The sequence below is a fragment of the Myripristis murdjan genome, chromosome 18 (genome assembly GCF_902150065.1).
Source record: "Myripristis murdjan chromosome 18, fMyrMur1.1, whole genome shotgun sequence".
Lineage (NCBI taxonomy): Eukaryota > Metazoa > Chordata > Actinopteri > Holocentriformes > Holocentridae > Myripristis > Myripristis murdjan.
In genome coordinates this window covers 23,083,038-23,103,954 of record NC_043997.1, presented here as the reverse complement: position 1 = coordinate 23,103,954, position 20,917 = coordinate 23,083,038, and the positions used below count along the sequence as shown (strand labels likewise).

Here is a 20,917-nt window from a genome sequence, read left to right as displayed (position 1 = left end):
AGTACACCCATCTTCTCTGACACATAACCACAGACTATATTAGAAATGGGTCTCTCTCTTGGTGTGTGTGTGTGTGTGTGTGTGTACACATACAGGAGTTAAGTCTCTAGCCCATGTGTCAGTCTGTGGTATGCACTGTCTGCCAGCCATTGTCTGTATATTAGTATGATTTTGTCTTTCCTAACAAAGCCTCAGTGTATATTGTAGAGTTACCTGCAGGTGGCTCACTGGGCTAGTCTCCCCTGCACAGGCACGTGTCGATTTCAACACAGCTTTGAATACGGCTTGTTCATGTGTCATTGCTTTCTCATTCACACTTCCAGTAAAATTAAATCTAGGAAAGCAGAAACATCACTGACATAATTGACAGTGTGGAGTCAGCCTTTCTCACTCACTCATTCACTCACTCTGAAGTATCTCAGAGTACCATCTCTCTGTGAAATCCACCCTCCAGATTCATCATTAACCCAGATTAAGTGAGCCGTAACCACACAAACAGACTGCATGCTTCGCTGTGGTCACTAAATCTGGATGGGATGTTTGTCTTCAGTCTGGAAAAAGTGCTGCTTAGAAGGCCAGCCGTGTGTGAAGAGTGACTAAAAAAGAAAACTTGTGTCCTTGTGGTGTGTGTTTAGGTTGGTAGGCCTGGTAGGCAGAAGTACATATAGGACCAACATTCCTGAAGAAAATTGGTCTTTATCATTGTGGTCGGGGAGATCCTCCATGTTAGTGGTGGACCACACTGACTGGCTGATATCAGATTTTATTCATCTTTGTATTTATCTAATATAAAGTCACTTCAACATAGTCAGGCTATCTTAACAAATTGAAGTGGGCATCTCAAAACCAAACGATGCCCATCCTGGCTAACCAGCCTCACAAAAGTTGGCATCAGCTGGTTCCATGAAGCTAGAATTTTCCAGTCCTTCTGTGAGCATGTTCACATGAAAGAGGCAGGGTTTCTAACAAATAGCCAATCATGAAAGCATGGACAGGTACAGAGCAGCTGATTTCAGATAACATGAAACTATGTATCATCGTAGGGAAATCAGGTCATGGCAGTGTCAAAAACCGTATGATTTGGCAGGAAAAAGGAAACTATATAATCTGAAGAGGCAATAAAAATAAAAAAAGTAATTTAAACATAACTGACTATAAAATTTGTGGGGTTATATGAACTTAAAAGTATTAAAATATTAAATACACTGTAAAAGTAGGAAATATGATAAACACTTTACTAAGATTTATATTTTTCTCTCCAGAAAAACAAACTATTAAAATAAAACAAAACATAGCTGAAAAGCACTGCTGCCAACATTGCAGCAAAATTGTTTCACGTAAAGGCATATTGCTGTGCCGTCATTAAGTCACAGAGTTCATACTGTTATCATGCTGAGGTCCACCTCATGTTCCCCAGGCCTCAGCTGACAGGAATATGAGTACAGTCTGTCTGTTGTAGTAATCACTGTTGGGAGTCCTTTGAAAGAATGTGTTATCACTTCTTTTGAAACATCAAATTCACTAACAAAACTATAGCCAACTAATATAAGGTCACTGCTACATTATAGAAGCACTCTACTGTAGCTGAAGTAAACAAATGGCCTGCAAATGATACATTTCAGTAAAAATTCAGTGTATCTCTGATCTAATAAATCATCAGGGAAAGAAAGGTGTCTGAATAATCTGTAAACACCATTGTTCTGCCAACAGCCCTTGTAACTGTCTGTTAATTCAACAGTATCTCTGTATACATGGTTCAAGTTTAGGTTTATTTAGAGCCCAAAATCACTGTGGAAGGACCTTACAGGCTCACAAGATTACAACAAACAAAACAGGACTGACCTAACTCTTTTTATTGTTTGGATCCTTCCTTTGAATGGAGCGTTGTTGTTGATAAGGGATGTTCATAAGGGATGGACTCAACGAATATCATGGCATCCACTAGTTATGTTTGCCGATATCTGCTGTACAAAGTTGACATTTTGGCCTGAGGCTGGTGCTAGAGGATCATTAAGTCACCAAAACTGACAGGGTTCATCCTCTGAGCCTGGGGAGCATGAATGTCCTTACCAAATTCCATGGCAATCTACCTGATTGTATAAAGGAGGATTTTCTCATTGACTTTGAGAGGAGATGCATGCTGTCTGCACATGCATACTCATCCCTTCTCTTCATGTCCCTCTCTTATGTAGCTGTACAAGAACCTGTGGGCGACGGTGATGCAGGGCAGTAAAGTGCTGGAACGTCCGTCTTGGTGGAAGGAGTTCTGTGCAGACAAGCCTGTGGTCGGATCCCTGCGAGCCAAACTCTAGAAGCCTGGACAAACTCTGGATACCCGCAACACAACACAGTGTCTCTATTACTGACACGTAAATCATAAACAAACTAAAAACTTGTAATATAATAAAACATAGATTTACTCTTGTGCCTGTAACGGGTGGATTAATCATGAACATTGTAAATGTACAACAGGAAAAGCCAAAAATCACAAGTAGCACTTTCTGTACCCTCTCCTTAAAGAGGCTACTTCAACACTTCTGTTTGATGTGACCAGCTCCTGGGGATTTCAATTATAATGTAGTAATTTTTTGGTGCAAATTGCCTAAAGGTGAAGCTGACACAAACCTTCTATATGCTCAGAAGAGAAGGCACACACTTACCTAAAAGTGTCCAAGAGACAGCTCCTACCTGTAATTATTGCCTTGGCTGAGAGATGTCAGTGTTCATAGATAACTGCTTGAAATTAAGTATGAATTCTGTTGTCACATTTTAATCCTCACCCTCTCACTTTTTCTCCTTTGAAACAAAATAATGCTATTTTACTGAAGCAAACAGTTTTTACAGTACAGTGCAATCAGTAATAGTAGGGCCGTGCCTTACTTCTGTTTCACAAATCAGTGCCTTTGGAGGAAAATATTCAGGAATTTTCAAAGGGGCTGACCCACGAACCTGGGAAATTTTCCATGCTAACACAAATGATCTTTGCTGCAACAAAAAAGAAATCAAATAATTTAACAAAGATCTGGAGCTTGATGGATGTCATAGTTTTGATGAAGGATTTCACTGTTGGTTAATGTGTCATATCTGTGATACAATATTTGGATTTATGTATCATAACTGTGATACAGCATTTAATTAAATATGTAGTTGTATTATAGATTACAGTATGTACATTGTGGCCGTCCCCTAATAGTTGACAAAACTAATCTGCAGTGCAAAACTTTGTCCCGCCATCCCAGAGTCACTTTTTCTCAAAATTTTGCAACACTGTTCCTGTTAGTGATGCTATGCCTGATCAGCCACCAGATGGCACCACTCTGGTGGGAGAAGGGGACCAATTTTTTTTTTTTTTTTTTTTATCATTTACAATGGTTCATTCATGGACATTTTTGACATTTGGGTTGATATTTGAGACCATTGCTGCCAGTTTCAATTATCCATTTGGGAAACCTGTCCGCCCCAAAGTATTCTAAATGTCAGATTTCATTCATCGTTTACGTTACGTACCTCGGAATGCGGTAGCCACGTTTCCCAGCAGGTTTCCCAAATGGACAATGGCAAATGTAAGATATACTCCCAAATATAGGTAATCTGATTGTCAAAAATGTTTTGTTTGTCACTGAACTCCAACCACCCCATTAAAAATTACTGCAATAAAACAAATGAACGCACTTTACATATCTATCTCCAAGAAGGTGACATACACTCTGCATGCAAAGATTTGCATATCATTCGTCAACCTAAAACATGACTTAAAACGTTTAAGTAGCCCAACGTAGCCACCTTGCACGGCTGCTCTGGGTAGCCTTGGTAAATAAATCCTCAGTCTCCATGCTGGTTGTTCTGACACATTCAGAGACATTACTGCTTTCGTCGCTGTCTTTAACAGGGTGGCTCGCTTCATGCATGCACTTGTAAAATTAAAAATTTAATGGCTCATTATTACGGATGTGTATTTCTGTGTAATGTAGCACAGTGTTAAAAATGTTTCTTACAACATCCTTTCACAGCCCCGGAACTCAGACCATTCTTTGGTGCCCTCAAAAATATACCTATATTTAAGGAATTAAATTGATATCACATGAGCGACTAGTGACTTGAGCTAACAGTTACTAGTGGACTAGGTAAATGTTTGGTTGGGGGCGGCCCTAGTGTACATATGTGGAAAGACTGATACAATCTCACAATTCTTGTAATAAACTGCTGTGTCTTGATAAAACTTGTGAAATACAAATAAAATAATTGTTTTATAATAACACTAATAAATCTAATGGTGATGTGAAATTATTGTTTTAAAATGAGCTATTGATCTTTATGTGTTGCACTCCAGTGTAGACTGATTGCATGACACAATAGTTAAAATGACACAATAGTTTGACTGCTCATGGTACCATTTCTTGGTAGCATTTGATTGTTAAATAATCATCATTTTATACTGTGCATTACAGACACACCAAAGATACATTTTTCCTCTGAATACTGAAACACTGTTTAAAGTTGTCTGCTATAAATAGTCATGGGTATAGAGGTAACCATGGTTTGTTGGACAGCAAGCAGCTTCAGAGAATGGAAGTTAGAACCACTGAGCCTGGTTTTGTGCTCTCTGTTAGTGCCTCATTTATAAAACAGTGCGTAGGATCCATACTAAAAGAGTACATAAACACAAAAGCCAAAAATGGTGTGCACCAAAATATCAAATTTATAAAAACATGCACACCTGCAGGCAATTACAAATTCTACCTGGAAACTTTCCCTGCATGTCCATATTCAGCCATAAATGGTCAAAGCAAAGCAGCTCATGAATATCGATGCATCAGTGTTTCCCAAAGAACGACACTGTGCCTGTGGCGAGGACATGGGGGCATCTCAGAATGCATCATTGTCCAGTGATAAGGAAGATTTGAAAAGCCCAGGCAAAGCTGTGAAATTTTCAAGTGAAAATGATTTCAAAGATGTAGACACAAACAAAAGAACACAAAAACGTAAGTGAACAGACATAATAATGAACAAAAAAGAACAAAACAAGATGAAATTATTGTATCTTTGACCATAAAAACTTAAAAAAAAAAAAAAGACAACAAAAGAGCTTGGGACAGCAAGCATTATTGCCTCTACTGTGACCAATCAAACAAAGACGGAGAGGCATTTGCAGAGAAAGCATATCGGGGTCAGTGATGTAGCAAATACCTTCATCTTTCCTTCAGGATCAAAATAAAGAAAAGTTCTTTTGGGACAACTGTGAAATAAGGCAACCTCAAGCATAACACCAATGTCCTGGAAAAAGGCAGAAGCAAACTACTGACGTGGAAGCAGCCTTGTGATAAAGCTTCTGTTAAGGATAATTTGCCTTGCTCATTTTGTTTTCGAATGTTTGCTAAAAAGGATTTGTGGAGACATGGATCCTCATGCATAAGTAAAACATGTGTGACGGAAGACATAAAAAAGACAAGAGGAACAGTACAAAGTGTGAAGTCTCGGCACAGGTACATTGCACAAAGAATGAGAGAGCTTGGTCAGCTGCTAAAGATCTGGACAAGACTGCGAGCGGTCTGGAACATTCATATGCATCATCAAAATTTCCACTTGCAGAATTTAGTCCAGACAAAAATGAATATGGAAAACCTTCAACAGCAGTCAAAATTGGACTCTGTCTTAAAGGAACAGTGGAGGTCCTGATTGGTCAGACACAGATGCTGATGACCTTGGAGAGAGGAAGGCAAAAAAAAATTCTTTGACGTTTTGGAAAAAAAAAGCTTGAAGAGCAATGTCTCTGTCAGTGGTCACCAAACTATACAAGAAAAGAGATGGAACAAACAGGATGACAACCCCTTACCAAACATGTCACGGCTCTGAGGAATTATCTCAGGGTGTTAGGGGATAAAGCATGGGGGGACCTGAGTGTAAAGGCGTACAAGACATTAAACCAGACAGCTCTGGCACAAGTGATTGTCTTTAACAAGCAATGAAAAGGGGAAGCATCACACTTGACTCTTGAAGCCTGCAGGAAAGCAAGCCCAAATCCCATAAACAAGGACATTTGTCAAACCCAGAGCTGAGCAAGCTACTAACTCGCATAAAAGATTGGAAGGTACCTGGTTCCTTGATAGAGAGAATCAATGAATCCATTGACTTGGTATGGTGACAAACGTGTGGGTGTGACTCTCTGCGAAGATCTGCAGAGGAAAGCCTCAACTGCTGAGGTCAACCAAATTAAGAAAACAGGTTGCCACACTCTGCCAATGTCTGCATGTTCATAGAGAAGAGCTGGAACAAGTGCAATAATTCATGGGACATGACATCAGAGTTCACCGTGACTTTTACCGACAGATGGACAAAACATTTCAAATGACCAAGGTAGGTGAGCTTCTGTTTCCAGTGGAACAAGGCACTGGTACCTAAACGGGGAAGAACCTCCTCACACTTGGTCTTTCTGTCTGTGGTATTTAACAGATCTAGTTTTGCCCTACTGTGTTTTATTGTCAGTGCATAAACGGGATTTTTGGAATGTAGTCAAGCATTTTTGTACTTGATTTGCTAGGAGCTGCCACTGGAGTAACTTCCAAGGAAAAGGCCATTGACTTTTTTTGTGTCAGTACAGTCGACTATAGCTGAAGAGAAAGCCTTGGGTCAAAGATCCTGGAAGGATGTAGAGAACTTTGTGTACAACACACTGTCACTTCAAAGCGAAGGTCTGCCTCAAGGCTTTTTGAAGATCTCTATTATGCAGTATAATGCTGGGTTTCACTTAGTTTTGTGTGGTTTAGCAAGTAGTTGCGTTTTAATGCTTTTTGATGTTTGGATTGTGCAGTACTGTTTTGGTAGTGTTTCAAAACATAGCAGTAAGACATTTAATATTTCAAGTAACATTTTATTTCATCATCTATTAATCGGACAAATGTTTGCCAGAAAATTTTAGAAGCAACGAAAACAATTTCCAGTCCAGGGTGATTTCTTCTGATTCAGGTCTATTTTGTCCAACTGACTGTCAAAGTCCACTATCACAAGAGACAAAGAGAAGCAGCTAATATTCACAGCTGAGAGGTTTGAACAGACTCAAATAAACACAGCTGTGGTCACTGGGGCTGACATCTGCGGTTTATGGGTCATTTGTGATATTGATGTTTTGCTAAAGTTTAGTTCAGAGGTGTATCTGTGTTCTTGTGCAGAAGTCTGATCGATGTTTACAAGCATCAATTTGTAGATATTCTTGTGTATGAGCGCATAATCCATCTTGAACACTGCTCAAATTGCTCAGCTCTGTGAAAGTCAGTAATGGGACGATAATAATAATAATTAATAATAGTGAAAAATGAAAATATTGATTTAAACTTTTTCTAAGCAAGTTAATTTTATCCTCCATTTAATTTTGAAACGATATTAAAATATTTTATTGTGAAGAGACTATACTATTGTTGTAGTATGCAGTACTAATGATTATTTGGTTAATTTGGCTACTTAGGCTATGAATTGGGCCCTAATTTTATGTGTGAGAACCCACAGTTTTGTCTCCCCCTATCTAAAAAAAAAAAAAGCAGATGTGTATTTCTAATCTGCCTGGCAACAAGTGTTCCTCACTCACACTGTGGAAAACTCACTTTACCAACTCCAGCTACTAGTTGCCAGAGGTGTGTTATTCGTCTATGAGAATGGGCAGCTGCAGTGATTTTCAAATTTGTAAGCAGGGTGACAATACAGAATAAGCTCCCAGGAAAAGCCGTTCAAATTCACACGTTTCATGCGTTTTTTTATCTTCTCAGTGGAAATGCTGTACACTCCAGTACACAGTTCCAATACGTTAACAATGGATGACTAAAATCATAGGAGCAGTTTCCAGTGTCCCCACACTGTATAATGTCAGCCTGCATCATTACAAGAACAAATTTAAAAAAAAAAAAAAAAAAAAAAAAAAATTGCCTTGACAGCGGTGGCATCAGCTGTTGGTTTCCCTGATAAGTTTTGAATTCAAGTCAATTCATTTTTATTGAATGGTAACGCCCGATCTAACAACAGCTAACACTGGCTCGCTACTCGCCAGCCAGTGAAACCAATGAAAACCAATGAAAACACACTTCATAGCCAGGTAGTTAACGTCTCCCAAAGCCATAACATTGCTGCAACATGTGTTTACAATATGTTGTATGATAGATGTCCAGAAGTAGGCCACAATGTTGGAGCATGTGTGCACATATATCTCATGTGCAGGTCTGTTAGAAATGCTTTTGTACCAATGGGACAAAGGTCAAGGCCCTACCTGCTGTATAAACAGAGTATTTCTTTGCTTGGAAGGTCCAGTCCTCACTTCTCAGGTAAATTTACCCTCACACAGGGGTCAGAATCAGAGATACTGTATGTCATTGATCTGTGAGGGGTAAATAGGGTAAAGAACTCCCAGATGCCGCTGCGAGCAGGGTTCGAACCTGCGCGGGAAGATCCCATTGGATTTCAAGTCCAACGCCTTAACCACTCGGCCATCGCAGCTCCCTGTGTGTATGTGTATGTGTGTGTGTGTGTGTCTGTCTGTCTTCTTTTGCCTGTAAATGTAGTAAATTAATTGTTATTAATGAATGTTTGTGTTCTCCTTTCCCTATTTCACATATTAATAAACATGAAAGCCAACGATAACTGCCTGACATTAAAGGGATATTTCATCCATTTTGAAAAATATGATTATATTTCACTTATGCCCAGCTGTTACTGTATGTGGGACATACATCTACACTTTGGAACTCTAGAGAAAGTTGTTATTTTTGTCCTCCAACATGCCAACATGTGTTCATTGAAGTGAATAAACAACAGCAAACTCCAACACTACTTTACAAATTTTACGAGCCTGTATCTAAATCAACCACCTGCTAACCACTGGAAGGACTGGTGTGTCATCCAGTTGAGCTGGCACCAGTGCAGCTGCTGCAACAAAAAGCACCAGTGAGTGGTGTTAACTGGAGAAAACAAACCAGTATGACAACAGAAATACCCCTTGTAATGAGCTTCGAGATTCCTAAGTTAATCAAAGAGTACAATTTGGTTCTAGTAAATGTCTAGCCAAGCCAGCAGGCTACTTCCTGCAGTGACACTAGCTGCTGATCCCCTGTGTAGTTCCACACCAGGACAACTGTTCACTTGACAGGGACAGAGAGAGAAACAGGAAGGTAATGTACCGTTTGCTGTTATGACACATTGTTCATGGAACATGTAGACGTTTGAATCTTAACACCCTGAGGGATCACCCTGGTATAATTTGAGAATGCTCTAATGCAATAAAATTTGGATACCACCCAACCCTAATCCAGCCAGTATTGAGCACTCAGTATCACAAGAGGAAGGCAGCACCACTACTGTCGCATATAACAGCAAGTGAACAATCACTTAAAATCTGTTTCAATAGGTGTGCTTGCCCCAAACTGCATAAATATGCTGATGACATGGTGTTATACGGTCTTACGCAGACAGGGGACACAGTTGCTCTGTGTACATATTTCCACAATACTGGTGAGCTCACTAAGTAGTGTGAAGACAGTGGCCCTCTTTATTAAGGAAAGTAAGACTAAGGAGCTGTTTATTATGAGTCACCACAATGCCTGCAGTTATTCTCTGCCTGATCTGATTAATGATCAGCCTTTTGAAGCAGTAGAGGAGTTTAAATACTTGGGAATCTTTTTTGATGGCACTGTAAATTTACAGCTAACACAGAAAACATCAAAAAAAAAAAAAAAAAGAAGAAGAAGCGATGAAGTGCTTGTATCTAATCAGGAAACTGGATTCATACGATATAAGGAAGGGAATTTTACACTGTTTCCAGAAATCTTGTTGAAAGTGTTTCAACTTTTAACATGTGGACATGGTATGGCCACATGGGCGCTAAGAACAAGAAACAGACTCTCCAGAAATTATAAACACCAGTAAAATTGTTTTTATGAATTCTTTAAAGAATTCAGTGAGAGAGCTACTGGAGTTCTACCTCAGCTTCTTCCTCAAACAGTTCAATAGGATGTGCTCATTTAGAATAGAGGGATGCAACCACTCAGGATTTCAATAACACAGTGTCAATAAGATGTGAGCTACTGGGGTAAATATCAGACTTGTGGTGTAAACCGTAAGCAGTAACACTGGAATTTTTCCTCAACAGCTGTTTAGACAAAGTTAATGGACATTAATGCATTTTTTGTTTATGCAGTCGTGCATCTTTTTAAACAGCCCAAACCCACATGGTTATGAATGGTGAATAGCATCATTTCAAATAATCAGGGCTAAAGCTCATGTCTCCGAGCTACCAGTGCTGGGTAACATTCTACCGCAGGCCACATCACTGCTCAGCTAGTCATCTTAAATCACTCTTCCCGTCCTCCCTACACCTCCTACCCTCCTGCATGGAGCTCTGCTCATCACTTTCTGATTCTGATTCTCTCCTGGTCTTCATTCCACACTACAGGCTTCTCTGTCTTTCCATCCTCCTGCTTCCTCCACCAACCCCCCTTCTTTTCCACTCATTCATCACTTGTGTTTCCACTCGTGTCATCTCTACAAGCAGACACTACAGAGCTACAGAGAGAAAGGGTCTTTTATTAGTGGAAGCACACTACTTTCATCTGTCCTTGAAACTATTTGTTAACTCGATGCTTTTGCTTGGAGGTTTTTGACCGCTATTGCAACTGCAGGGTTAGGGTTAGGGTTAGCTGCTTATATTAGTTACATGCTTATATGGTGAGAGTCTCTTTGATTTTACTGCAGCATCCTTTCATGCATTTAAACATCTGGTTTATCGATTTGAATCAAATCAAACAAGTTCCAAGATTTTTGCCCCATCTCCAAGCAATCAGGTCATGAACTGTGGTCATCTCTCATCTCCACTTGGGCCTGTGCTCGAATTCCTTACATACACTGTTTACTTGCAACTCAGTTGATTTTATCTGTTAGCATTTAAGGCAAAACCCAGTCAATTCTGTTTGACCTCGTTCTACAATCATGAGAAATGGCTTGTTTTTTTTTTTTTTTACCACACAGCACTTTCATCTCTGTGAATGAAGCCACACACACAAATTGGTATTTGGTCAAAGCCACAGACCTTGTCATGTCTTGCCCTGGTGGTTAAGAGTCTCATGTTGTTGAATCTCTAGTCCAACCTTTGTTTTCACTCCCTGGTGTCAAGATGTGAGATCGCCCACAGAATTTCCTGTTCAGTGGCCTTATATCAATTAGCTGCCTTGATCTGTTTATCAGGCCACAGCCACAGGAAAACAAGCTACAACACACACACACACACACACACACACACACACACACACACACACACACACACCACATGTTTCTAGTGTTTTTCCAGTGTCATAGTTTCCTCTTTTGGCAATATTGGATTATGTCAAAGAACTAGCCAAACAACACAGCTAAGATCCTCTTATCTGCAGTCAGTATATTAAGTAGTCTTTCTTTCACCATTCATTTGTTTACTTTAATTATTATTCTATTACTGGTTGTTCTGTCCCAATAATGACTTTTACACAAGCATTTGGATAGCTTTTCATCAGAACATTTTTTCCATTGCAATGCTTGCACATCAGTGTCTCACTCTCCAACCTCACCCACGTCATTGTTTGCTAACCAGCCAGTGAATTCAGGTAACCATTCCAATGCTCAGGTCAGAATTTGGTCTAAACAACATGACAATATGGATCCATCCTGCCTTGTATCAGCGGTTCAGGCTGCTGCTGGTGTGATGGTGTGGGGGAGATTTCCTTAGTACCAGTTGAGCATCATTTAAACACCACAGTTTACCTGAGTATTGCTGCTGACCATGTCAGCCCCTTTAGGACCACAGCGCACCATCTTCTGCTGGCTACTTCCAGCACGATGACGCACCACGTCACAAAGCCCAGATCATCTCAAACTGGTCTCTTGAACATGACAGTGAGGTCACTGGACTCACATGGTCTGCACAGTCACCAGGTCTCAGACCACCAGAGCAGCTTTGGGATGTGGTGGAACGGGAGGCTGGCATCATGGATTTGCAGCCAACAAATCTGCAGCTACTGTGTGATGCTATCGTGTCAATATGGATCCAAATCTCTGAGGAATGTTTCCAGCATCTTGTTGAATCGGAAGTTATAAATAATAAAACATTCAGCTGTTGAAATACAATCAATCTCAAGCTCTGGAGAAGTTTATCTGAAACCCTATGTGGTCCAACATAGTTTCTCATTGGACATTTTTTCCATTTTTTCCAAATCAGACCTGCTTACTTTCCTATTCAAAAGCCCTTACCTTTGATGTCTGTCGCTTCTGAAGATTGCCAAAGAATGAAACGTTTTTCTACTGTGGCACTTTTGGCTTACATCACTCATCGTGAGAGCGCAAGCTTTACATTTACAAGATTTACATGAGCTGTAAATCAGTACATGAGCACATTACTTCGCTTCTGCCGGTGGTGAATGCATTTTTCTGTTTCGCATTAGCAGGTCACTGAAGCAGCCGAACTCATTTGTCAAGCAGATGAGTTTAAAGACCCAGAAACGTCACCACTGAAAGCATTAATCCTCCTCTGTTTAAATGGAAATGCTAAATGGCACATAGGATGGAAAGTGCAGCTGACAAGATCGAGACGGTTCTCGGCAGAAAAGACAAACAGCTGGAGGAAGGAATGAGAGGCAAGTTGAAATGAGAAGAGGAAGAGGATGGGAAAGTGGATGGCATGGGGAAAAATGTGAAGGGATTACGAAAGAAGACACACTTGAGTTGCCAGAACAGGAAGAGAGCACGAGCAAATTCCTGCAGGACAGTTTTCATCACTGATTTCAAGATGCTGAATCGCACATCTGACCCACAAATGCTCCTTCTGATCCCTGGTTCTAACACATGTGGACATATAACGGGTAGATTCAAAGTTTTCGTTGGAGCCGTTTTTATCTTATGTTTGGATTTTTGTCCTTTCAATTCAAGTCTAGTTTTCTGACAGTTTTCCAAGTGACTCATAAAAGATGAGACTAAAAGCATGAACACATAATAACTCACGGTACGTTGTGAAATACTTTGTGATTAGTTGTAGCTTCAAGAGCCAAAGTCAACAGTGTGATTCCTATCATATTACAGTTTTTTTCAATTGCTTTTTTTCAGTCTAATGAAACTGGGATCCACTTTGTCGTCATCTTCACCTCCAAACCACAGCAGAAGTTTTCTTTTGCAAATGTGTTCATACCTTTTCATTGGATTCACACATTTTTCACGCTCTTGTGCACAACACTTCTCACATGTGTCATTTCCATGGCCCTGACTCCATTGACTTCACTGTGGTAGTCAAAAGCAAAACATCTGCTCACAGCTGATAGAAATGACCTGCATCACTGTGAAATCACTAGTGCACCTGCATCACTACCCTTTCCACCAATCACCATTCACCAGTCAATCAGGATGCACCTACAAAAAAGGGGCCTATAAATTGTATTCTGTATTTTTTTTTTCAACTCCTTTGAGTTTTTCTGTGTAATACTGTATGTGAATTACAGTATTTCAGTTTTTGCCATCAATACAGTAAAATTTCACTTCAAAGTCTTTCTGAGTTTGGATGCAATTCTTTACTGTAAGTTCACATTTGAATGTGTAGCACACAGGAGAACCTGGTTCAAACTGACAGCTGTATTTTGTATTCTGCTGTCAACTTGTTACAGTACAGTATAGCTGATTGAAGGAATCTACTCATTTGGGAAGTTGAGTTATTTGAGGGAAATATTGGCTTTTGGTAATATGTAACTATGTAAATTGTCAAAAAAAAAAAAAATAATAATAATATATATATATATATGACTGCAATCCACACAGGAAAAAGTAAGGCTGAACCTGCTCGGACTGAAAAGAGTATGTTGCATTTTGGTGTTGAGTATGAAGTGAGTGAGTGGCTGAATTAGTTGTATTGGGTGGTGACAAAATATGCTTTTGCTGCATGTTTGAAATGTTTTTCCATGGTAAGAGCCTTTTGCAAACAAAATGTGTTATTTTGGGAAGAGGGCCTCTCATTAGGCCTATGGATTAACTGTTTTGACACCATGGTTTCTGAGTTGACAGAGGAGGTAAAGCAATTGAAAAAAACTGTATATAGTGTCATTTCAGAAGTTTCAGCTATTTGCATGTGAACACACACCCATTCAACCACCATAGTCAGTAACTGGTAAAAATAGGTTGCTTTTTGCCTTCCTTCCATGATTTTTGATTTGGTAGTAGAGGCCTGAAAAGTTCAGTGCCATTTCCATCTGAGGCCAAACTCCTCCAGACTGATGGGGAGGGCGAGCATGCCTGGTGTATCCCTTGTTGGCACGTTTTGAAAGTGTTTTACTCAATGCATTTTTTTTTTTTTTTTTTTTTTTTTTTTTTGTTTATGTTCAACAGTACAAATGCAAATTCTGCCTGTGGGTAGGAATCACATCCTGAGCTGAAATTAAAATGTGGTGACATGGTGAGACAGGTTCCTGTAAAATAAACCTGAGAGGATGAAAGAGACATGGACACACTTTGTTTCAACAAACACTTCAGTCCAAAGGAAATCTAATATCCTGAGAAGCTTTGATTTGTGGACCATTCAGTTATGTTGAAACAAATTCTGTAATAGAATAAGAACGGTGGAAAGAAATACCTGAAAAAAGATTATTATTATTATTATTATTATTATTATTATTATTAATGATAATAATAATAATAATAATAATAATAATAATTGATATTTAATAATAATTTTCTTGTAGCTTAAGTTAATTATTATTATTATTATTATTAATAATAATAATAATAATAATAATAATAATTAACTTAAGCTACAAGAAAATTATGATAAAAATTTGTTCAGAAATTGTAAAAAAAAAAAAAAAAACACAATATCATGACCAACACATTGCATCACCTTGTCTGAACTAGGGCTCCTGGTTCGGTGCTACCCTATGTGCTGACCACAGTTCTGGAGAGACTCAGCAGCTAATTGTATTGTCAAACGCTTTTCAAATTCCAGATGAAACGACTGTGTGACTTGTAACTCGGTACAGTACACAGTGCAGGTCTCTCTCTATCTCATTCTCTCTCTCTCTCTCTCTCTCACACACGCACACACACACACACTAAAGACCTGTGAAGATTAGGCAGACAGTCCCTTAAATATGAAACAGTAATGGCTGTTTTACTCCTCTTTTTTTCCAGTGGAGATGCGACATATTTGAACTGCTGCAACATTTTTTACACGGCTGTGTTTCTCGTGTTCGGCTTGCTTGTCTGCAGTGGTAAACTCGCCCAGGGATTTTGTCCTGGATTTTTCCAGCCACAATCAGAGCAGCCACGGCCACAACAGGATTTAAAAAAAAAAAAAAAATGCATAAGCTAGACAGTGAAGCGGGTAAGCGACAGACACAGAGACCCAGTAGAATTAGCAGAGAGGGATAACGAGAGGCGTGTGGTAGAGCGAGGTGGTCAAGTGAGGCAGACTGTGAACTGCTGTGAGATTGACTCACAGCAACCACACAGCAACTCTGCTAATGGGCCCACTAGCTTCCAAGATCAGCCCAGGAAGACACACACACACACACACACACACACACACACACACAAGAGTGAAAACAATATCTCTTGAAATAAAAAAGAAAAAAAAGGAAAAAGAAAAAATGATTTATATATAAAAAAAAAGATTTTTGTTTAGAGGGTGGAATGAAATCTTTAAAAAAAGGAGCCCACACATGGGCTGCTGGGATTCAAAAGTTTAAATTGCCGGTTGTTGAAAAGATTCAATCGATTTGTAAATGCTTAGTTGATTTATGAATGTTTGACTCTGTTTGGCAAATGTTCTAATTAATTGGTGTGCATGTTATGTCTCTGTCGTGTTTGCATTTCTCTCTCTCTGCACATAAGCCCGCTTGACGGGGACGACCTCTGCACCTCAGTGAGTTTTCCTTCTATTAAGTGAAGGATCGAGTGAAACCGGAGCCAAGAGCAACTGAAGCTGATCCTGAAAGCCTGTTATCATGGTCTCCGAGCCCGGCAAGCATCCATCTCTCCCTCTCTGTGCCATGTCACATTTATAGCTGCCATATCTCCACATAATTCCTGGTTTAACCTCCCACAAGACCAGCTCAGCACAACCGCTGCTCGCTTTCCCATGATGAGGCTCTCTTCAGATTGTTTCAAACAGGACTTTCTAGACCCAAATGCAGTCTCTAATCCAGGGACCTTTGCTCATGGAAACATTGCTGCTCTTTTCTTGTGGGGAAAGACTGAAAATAGACCCCATCACATTTTAGACCCAATCACTGGACTGAGAAATGAACATACAACACATAACCTCTTTCTCACTGGTATAGATTTGGGTATGGACAAAAGGGACATGTCCTACAAAATTACTAATGGTAATATCTCTGCAGAGTTGCCAGGTTTGTGTGTTTTCTGCAAATGTTTGTGCTATTATGTTAAAGAATGAAAGAGCAGGATAAAAAAGAACCAAAGTGTCAGTAACAGCTGAGCTTAGATAATAAGAATGTTCTGTGATCAATCCAAACATTAACTGCTGAAATTAGTGGGAGAAATATTTACTATGAAATGCCATTTCTCGCTTTTCCATGAGTGATTGAAGAACAGAGTAAAATTGGTCATTAAGACATGGACATTATTTATAAGATAAATCAGCAATAGCTTGTCCAGCTGATTTGTTTGTGACTGTCAGGCGTCATTTTATTCTGAAAATCCTGACAGAGACACAGGCAGGTGAGCTGCAGCCTCTCAGGTCAGCTCTGATGTCACAGTGAAAGATCTAGCCACAGGCTCAGGAGCTGAATTAAAAAAAAACAAAAAAACAAATTGAAGTATTTGAGATGATTGAAAGATGGGTTTGAGCATCACTGTGGCGCTGTCATGAAGCTCTTGCTTTGTGTCGCGCAAATCCACAACCTGAAAGAAGGAGAGAATCTCAGGTGAGGTTTGAAAACTTTCCAGTTGCTAGTTACAGAGCAGCACAATACCTACAGGTTTATTTTATTGTAACATTTATTGTGAAAGTCCATGATATGTATTTTTAAATATTACCTTTGGTCTCAGATTAATGGTCAAGTAGTCTATCAGTAACATAAAATGTAGAAATGCACAAACAAGTCCAGTTTCAGGGAGGTCAGCAGACGCATATTCGGTGTACATTTTGCAGAGTCACACTCTTGATGTGTGTGTATGGATGTGTGCTCATCTGCCTATGAAAAAGAAAGGAGTGATAGAGAGCAAGGAAACATACAAAACTACTTTGGCTATTGGACAAAAAATGTCCGTACCAAAGCTGAAACCAAACCGACGCCCTTTTGCTTTCTGCTACATTTTTGCTGACAGGCCGCAATGGAATGAGTGAAATCAATGACTAGTTCAGAGTCATGATCTGACAAATATCAATATGATGTTGAGACCACGCAACCAAACAAGGAGTATAGAGTTACATTTTAATAACAGGGGCTTTTTCATTCTTGAAACCCACAGTGTGTGTGTTGGCATGGCTGTGAGGGCCTTAAGTCCCTGGGAGGAGTGCAGGATATCTCAGCGTGGTGACCAGCTACTCACACTATCATCTTGTGTTGCTTGTGAGAGTAAGTGAGTCAGTGTGAGGTTGAGGGGCAACACCCTAAAGCGTGAAAATGCATCGATATGTGATTAATTTAAAAGGTTGGGTGAGGTCTTATTAGAGGCCACTCCGATTTGTCAGTACTGACTGAGAAATCATCTAACAACTAAACTAATGTGGTAATACTAGCAGTTGACATGCACACTGAAAAATAGTCATATTCAATAGTCATCATTTTAAAGGGACAGTTCACTCATTTTGAAAACCATGATATTATTTCACTTTCCCCCTGGCTGTTAGGTAGGGCAGTAGTGGTGCTATCTTCCTCTTGATGATGTGTTGCACAATTTTTATAGCCTGAAATATCATAAAATTGTTGACCCTTCTCACCAAAAAAACAAAAAAACAAAAACAAAAAAAAACAAGAAAATAAAATTAACTGGATAACTATTTTCTCCAGCCAGTATCCAGCCAGTATCCAGCACTCAGTAACAATGAGGAATATAACACCAGTACTGTCCTACAGAACAGCTAGAGGGGAAGTGAAATAATATAATTTTTAAAAAAATGGATGAATTGTCTGGCATTCTTGCAGTGTACATCAATAAATTCAAGCAAGAGCCCCTATTTATCTTTGAAATTGACAACTGGCTCACAGAGTTGGCCATTTGGAGCGCAGGGCTTGGTGCCTTGCTCAGAGGCACTTTGATGAGGTGTTTTTGGCCTATAGTTCAATTGTATTCATCCTGATATTGGAAATATTCAGAGATGGGACAAAGTGTGATGGTTTATGTAAGACAAGAGAGACACCGTTGGTTGTAAATATTGGCAAAAATTCCCTGTCTCCATTGCCTCAACATGCTGCTGCTGCATTGTGTCCTCCAGGCTGCTCACCTACTTTTGCAATATGGATTCATGCCAAGGCTCAACAAAACGACTCTATTGAGAATATGGGTCAGTGTTACTCCTCTGTAATAAATCATACGGGGAATTTGCTCCAGCTGCGTGGCCCACTGTGAGACCGACAGCAATGACATGACAAGGAAAGGAAACTAAAACTAATTTTAGATCCTTACAGTGACAGAAATGCATCACGACCCAGGACTGATTTCGGTGAAGAGTGTCAGTGTCTTTGTCTGTTGCCACTTTTATCAGCGAACACGCTTTCCTTTGAGTGTGTCTTTTCACTGCATTCCAAAAGGAGAGGCTTATTTCAATTCAGGAATGTTTAAGACTAACTGCTGCAAAGAGTTGAGCCTTGTCTCTACACAGTCAAGGTATTGTAGAGCTCTTAAGCGCTTCCTGGAAAAATGTTCCATGGGAAGTCAGCTATGACCTAGATTTAAAGGTGCACTTTGCAAAATTGCAGCGGGTGAGGACCCGTTAGACTCAACTGACAAAAAATGTGGAAACTCAGAATTTGATAGTTACACATTATGTGCCTCAGTCTGACCCTTCAATTGACCCTTGGCAATTTTGCACAGTGCAGCTTTAAAAATGAAGGGATGTGTACAAAATAATGCCTGAAATGCCATAATCCACAACAATGAAGATTAAATGTGATTAAGCACTGTCACAAGTTTATGAAAACTTTATTTAGGTAGAAAAAGCCACAAAGTATTCAATCAAATTACTTTCAAAGCCTGTAAGCTATTGCTTTGATGACTCCTTACATGTAAACATTTCAGTTTGATAGTGTGCGATACAGGCATGGGTCTACTCAGACTAGAAACACAAACACATGATACACAACCAGAACAGCAAGAGTTCAGCAGTGAGACTTACTTTACTGAGCCAGACTAAGTAAAAAAAAAAAAAAAAGAAAGAAAGAAAACATCTGCTCACATTTTGTGTTCTTTATCCCAACATAATACATCATTTCAGCTAATCAGGTTTTCACATTTGGGTGTGGAATGACAACTTACAGCACTGAAGGCTCATCATGGCCTCCATAAAGCAGAGGTACCAGTATGAAGCTGAACATGTTCTTGGGAAAACACTACAATATCTCAAGCTTGTTGACTGATTGTGATGCAAACCAATTAAACACCCAAAAAGCATGGATATCAACAAGCAAAAATCATCATACCAACTTATAAAAAAATTACTTTCAGTTTTATAACATGATATTTTTGTTCCATGAAGTTCCATGTGTTTATTGTAGAGGCTTGTGTCACAAGTGTATCAACCACATCTGGTGCTATTCTGGAGGACCAATGGACAACCAACCATTCACTAATGATGACTAAACATACAATAACCACGCTATAACAAGAAACATTTGATTGTCATTGTGTGGGTATAGGTTCCTAAGAAACATAAAAAGTAAAAGTCTGATAAGCTTGAGCTTGTTATCTCAGTTCCAATGAACAATCTGCTAGCTAGCTAACTAGCCAGCAAACTAACCTACAGTAATTAAGGCTACGTCCACAAGGATACAGATTTTTTTTTGAAAATGCAACTTTCCATTTAAAAACAAAAAAAACAACAAAACTAAGTTTGCTGCAACCGTGCAAACCTGGTTTAAAATGTTCAAAATTGTGTGGAAAACAAAATGGATAGATGAAAACAAGGGTGAGTCATTTATGGACTAGGGAGAAAGCTAAAAGTCACAAATAAATACAAAAAAAGTTAGCTCATGTTAGGTAAAATAGGTGGCTATGGTGAGGTTAAGGCCAGGGTCAAGGGTTAAGGTCAGGAAACCTTAGGTAGCAACATTAGCTAGGAAGCTAACAAAGCAAACATGTTTAAAAAAAAAAAAAAAAAAACTCTGGTTTTGCTTGGACTTGGATTTAAACTCAGGGGAAGGTGAGTATTTGACCCATCCACCCCCAACCGCCCCATGGTGGACCGATGGGTCTATTACTTTGCCTTGCTACTGGGCTGGAAGGTAGAAATGGAACCAAAAAGTTTTTTTTAAAAATCGTCTCCCTTTGGATGTAGCCTTAGCCAGGCAGCTAATGTTAATGTGAACACGCAGCTATCACAGCTAATCTCATTACATTAGCCAGCTAGCACATCATATTGATTAACAAAACAGTGATGATTAGCTAACAAGCTGACATTATTTAAGCACAAAGTCAGATGTAGAAGCAGTTGCCATCAGAAAGTAACAATGCCTGTTCTGCTTTTTGAGGAGGACCAATTGTACGTTTAGCTGTTGCTGCCAAAAGCTGAGGACTTCCAACATGGCTGCTGGAAGGCACATCACCACAAAGCTACATGCCGTCAGTAGCGACCAAAGTCCTTCAGATGTGCTTACAGTGCCTTTTGCCTCATGAGCACCACTTTAATTAACAATTTTTCTTGTCAGTATGCAGTTTCTTATGAATGGGTTTCAACAAAACAGCTGTCATAAGCTAA

At 39.4% G+C, this 20,917-nt stretch overlaps 1 protein-coding gene and 1 non-coding gene across 4 annotated transcripts in view; one reads left to right on the top strand and one right to left on the bottom strand.

Moving 5' to 3' along the window:
* Window positions 1-4,262, top strand: part of acox3 (acyl-CoA oxidase 3, pristanoyl) — a 35,476-nt gene extending 31,214 nt beyond the window's left edge. For all 3 annotated transcript variants that reach the window (XM_030076585.1, XM_030076584.1, XM_030076586.1), the window contains exon 19: window positions 2,193-4,262. In XM_030076585.1, coding sequence (XP_029932445.1) covers window positions 2,193-2,312 — 120 coding nt within the window. In that variant the 3' untranslated portion in view covers window positions 2,313-4,262. The remainder of the gene's footprint in view (window positions 1-2,192) is intronic.
* A 4,134-nt stretch (window positions 4,263-8,396) lies between these two features.
* Window positions 8,397-8,478, bottom strand: trnas-uga (transfer RNA serine (anticodon UGA)). The gene has a single exon. It is a non-coding gene; the product is annotated as a tRNA-Ser (tRNA).
* Window positions 8,479-20,917: the final 12,439 nt, after the last annotated feature.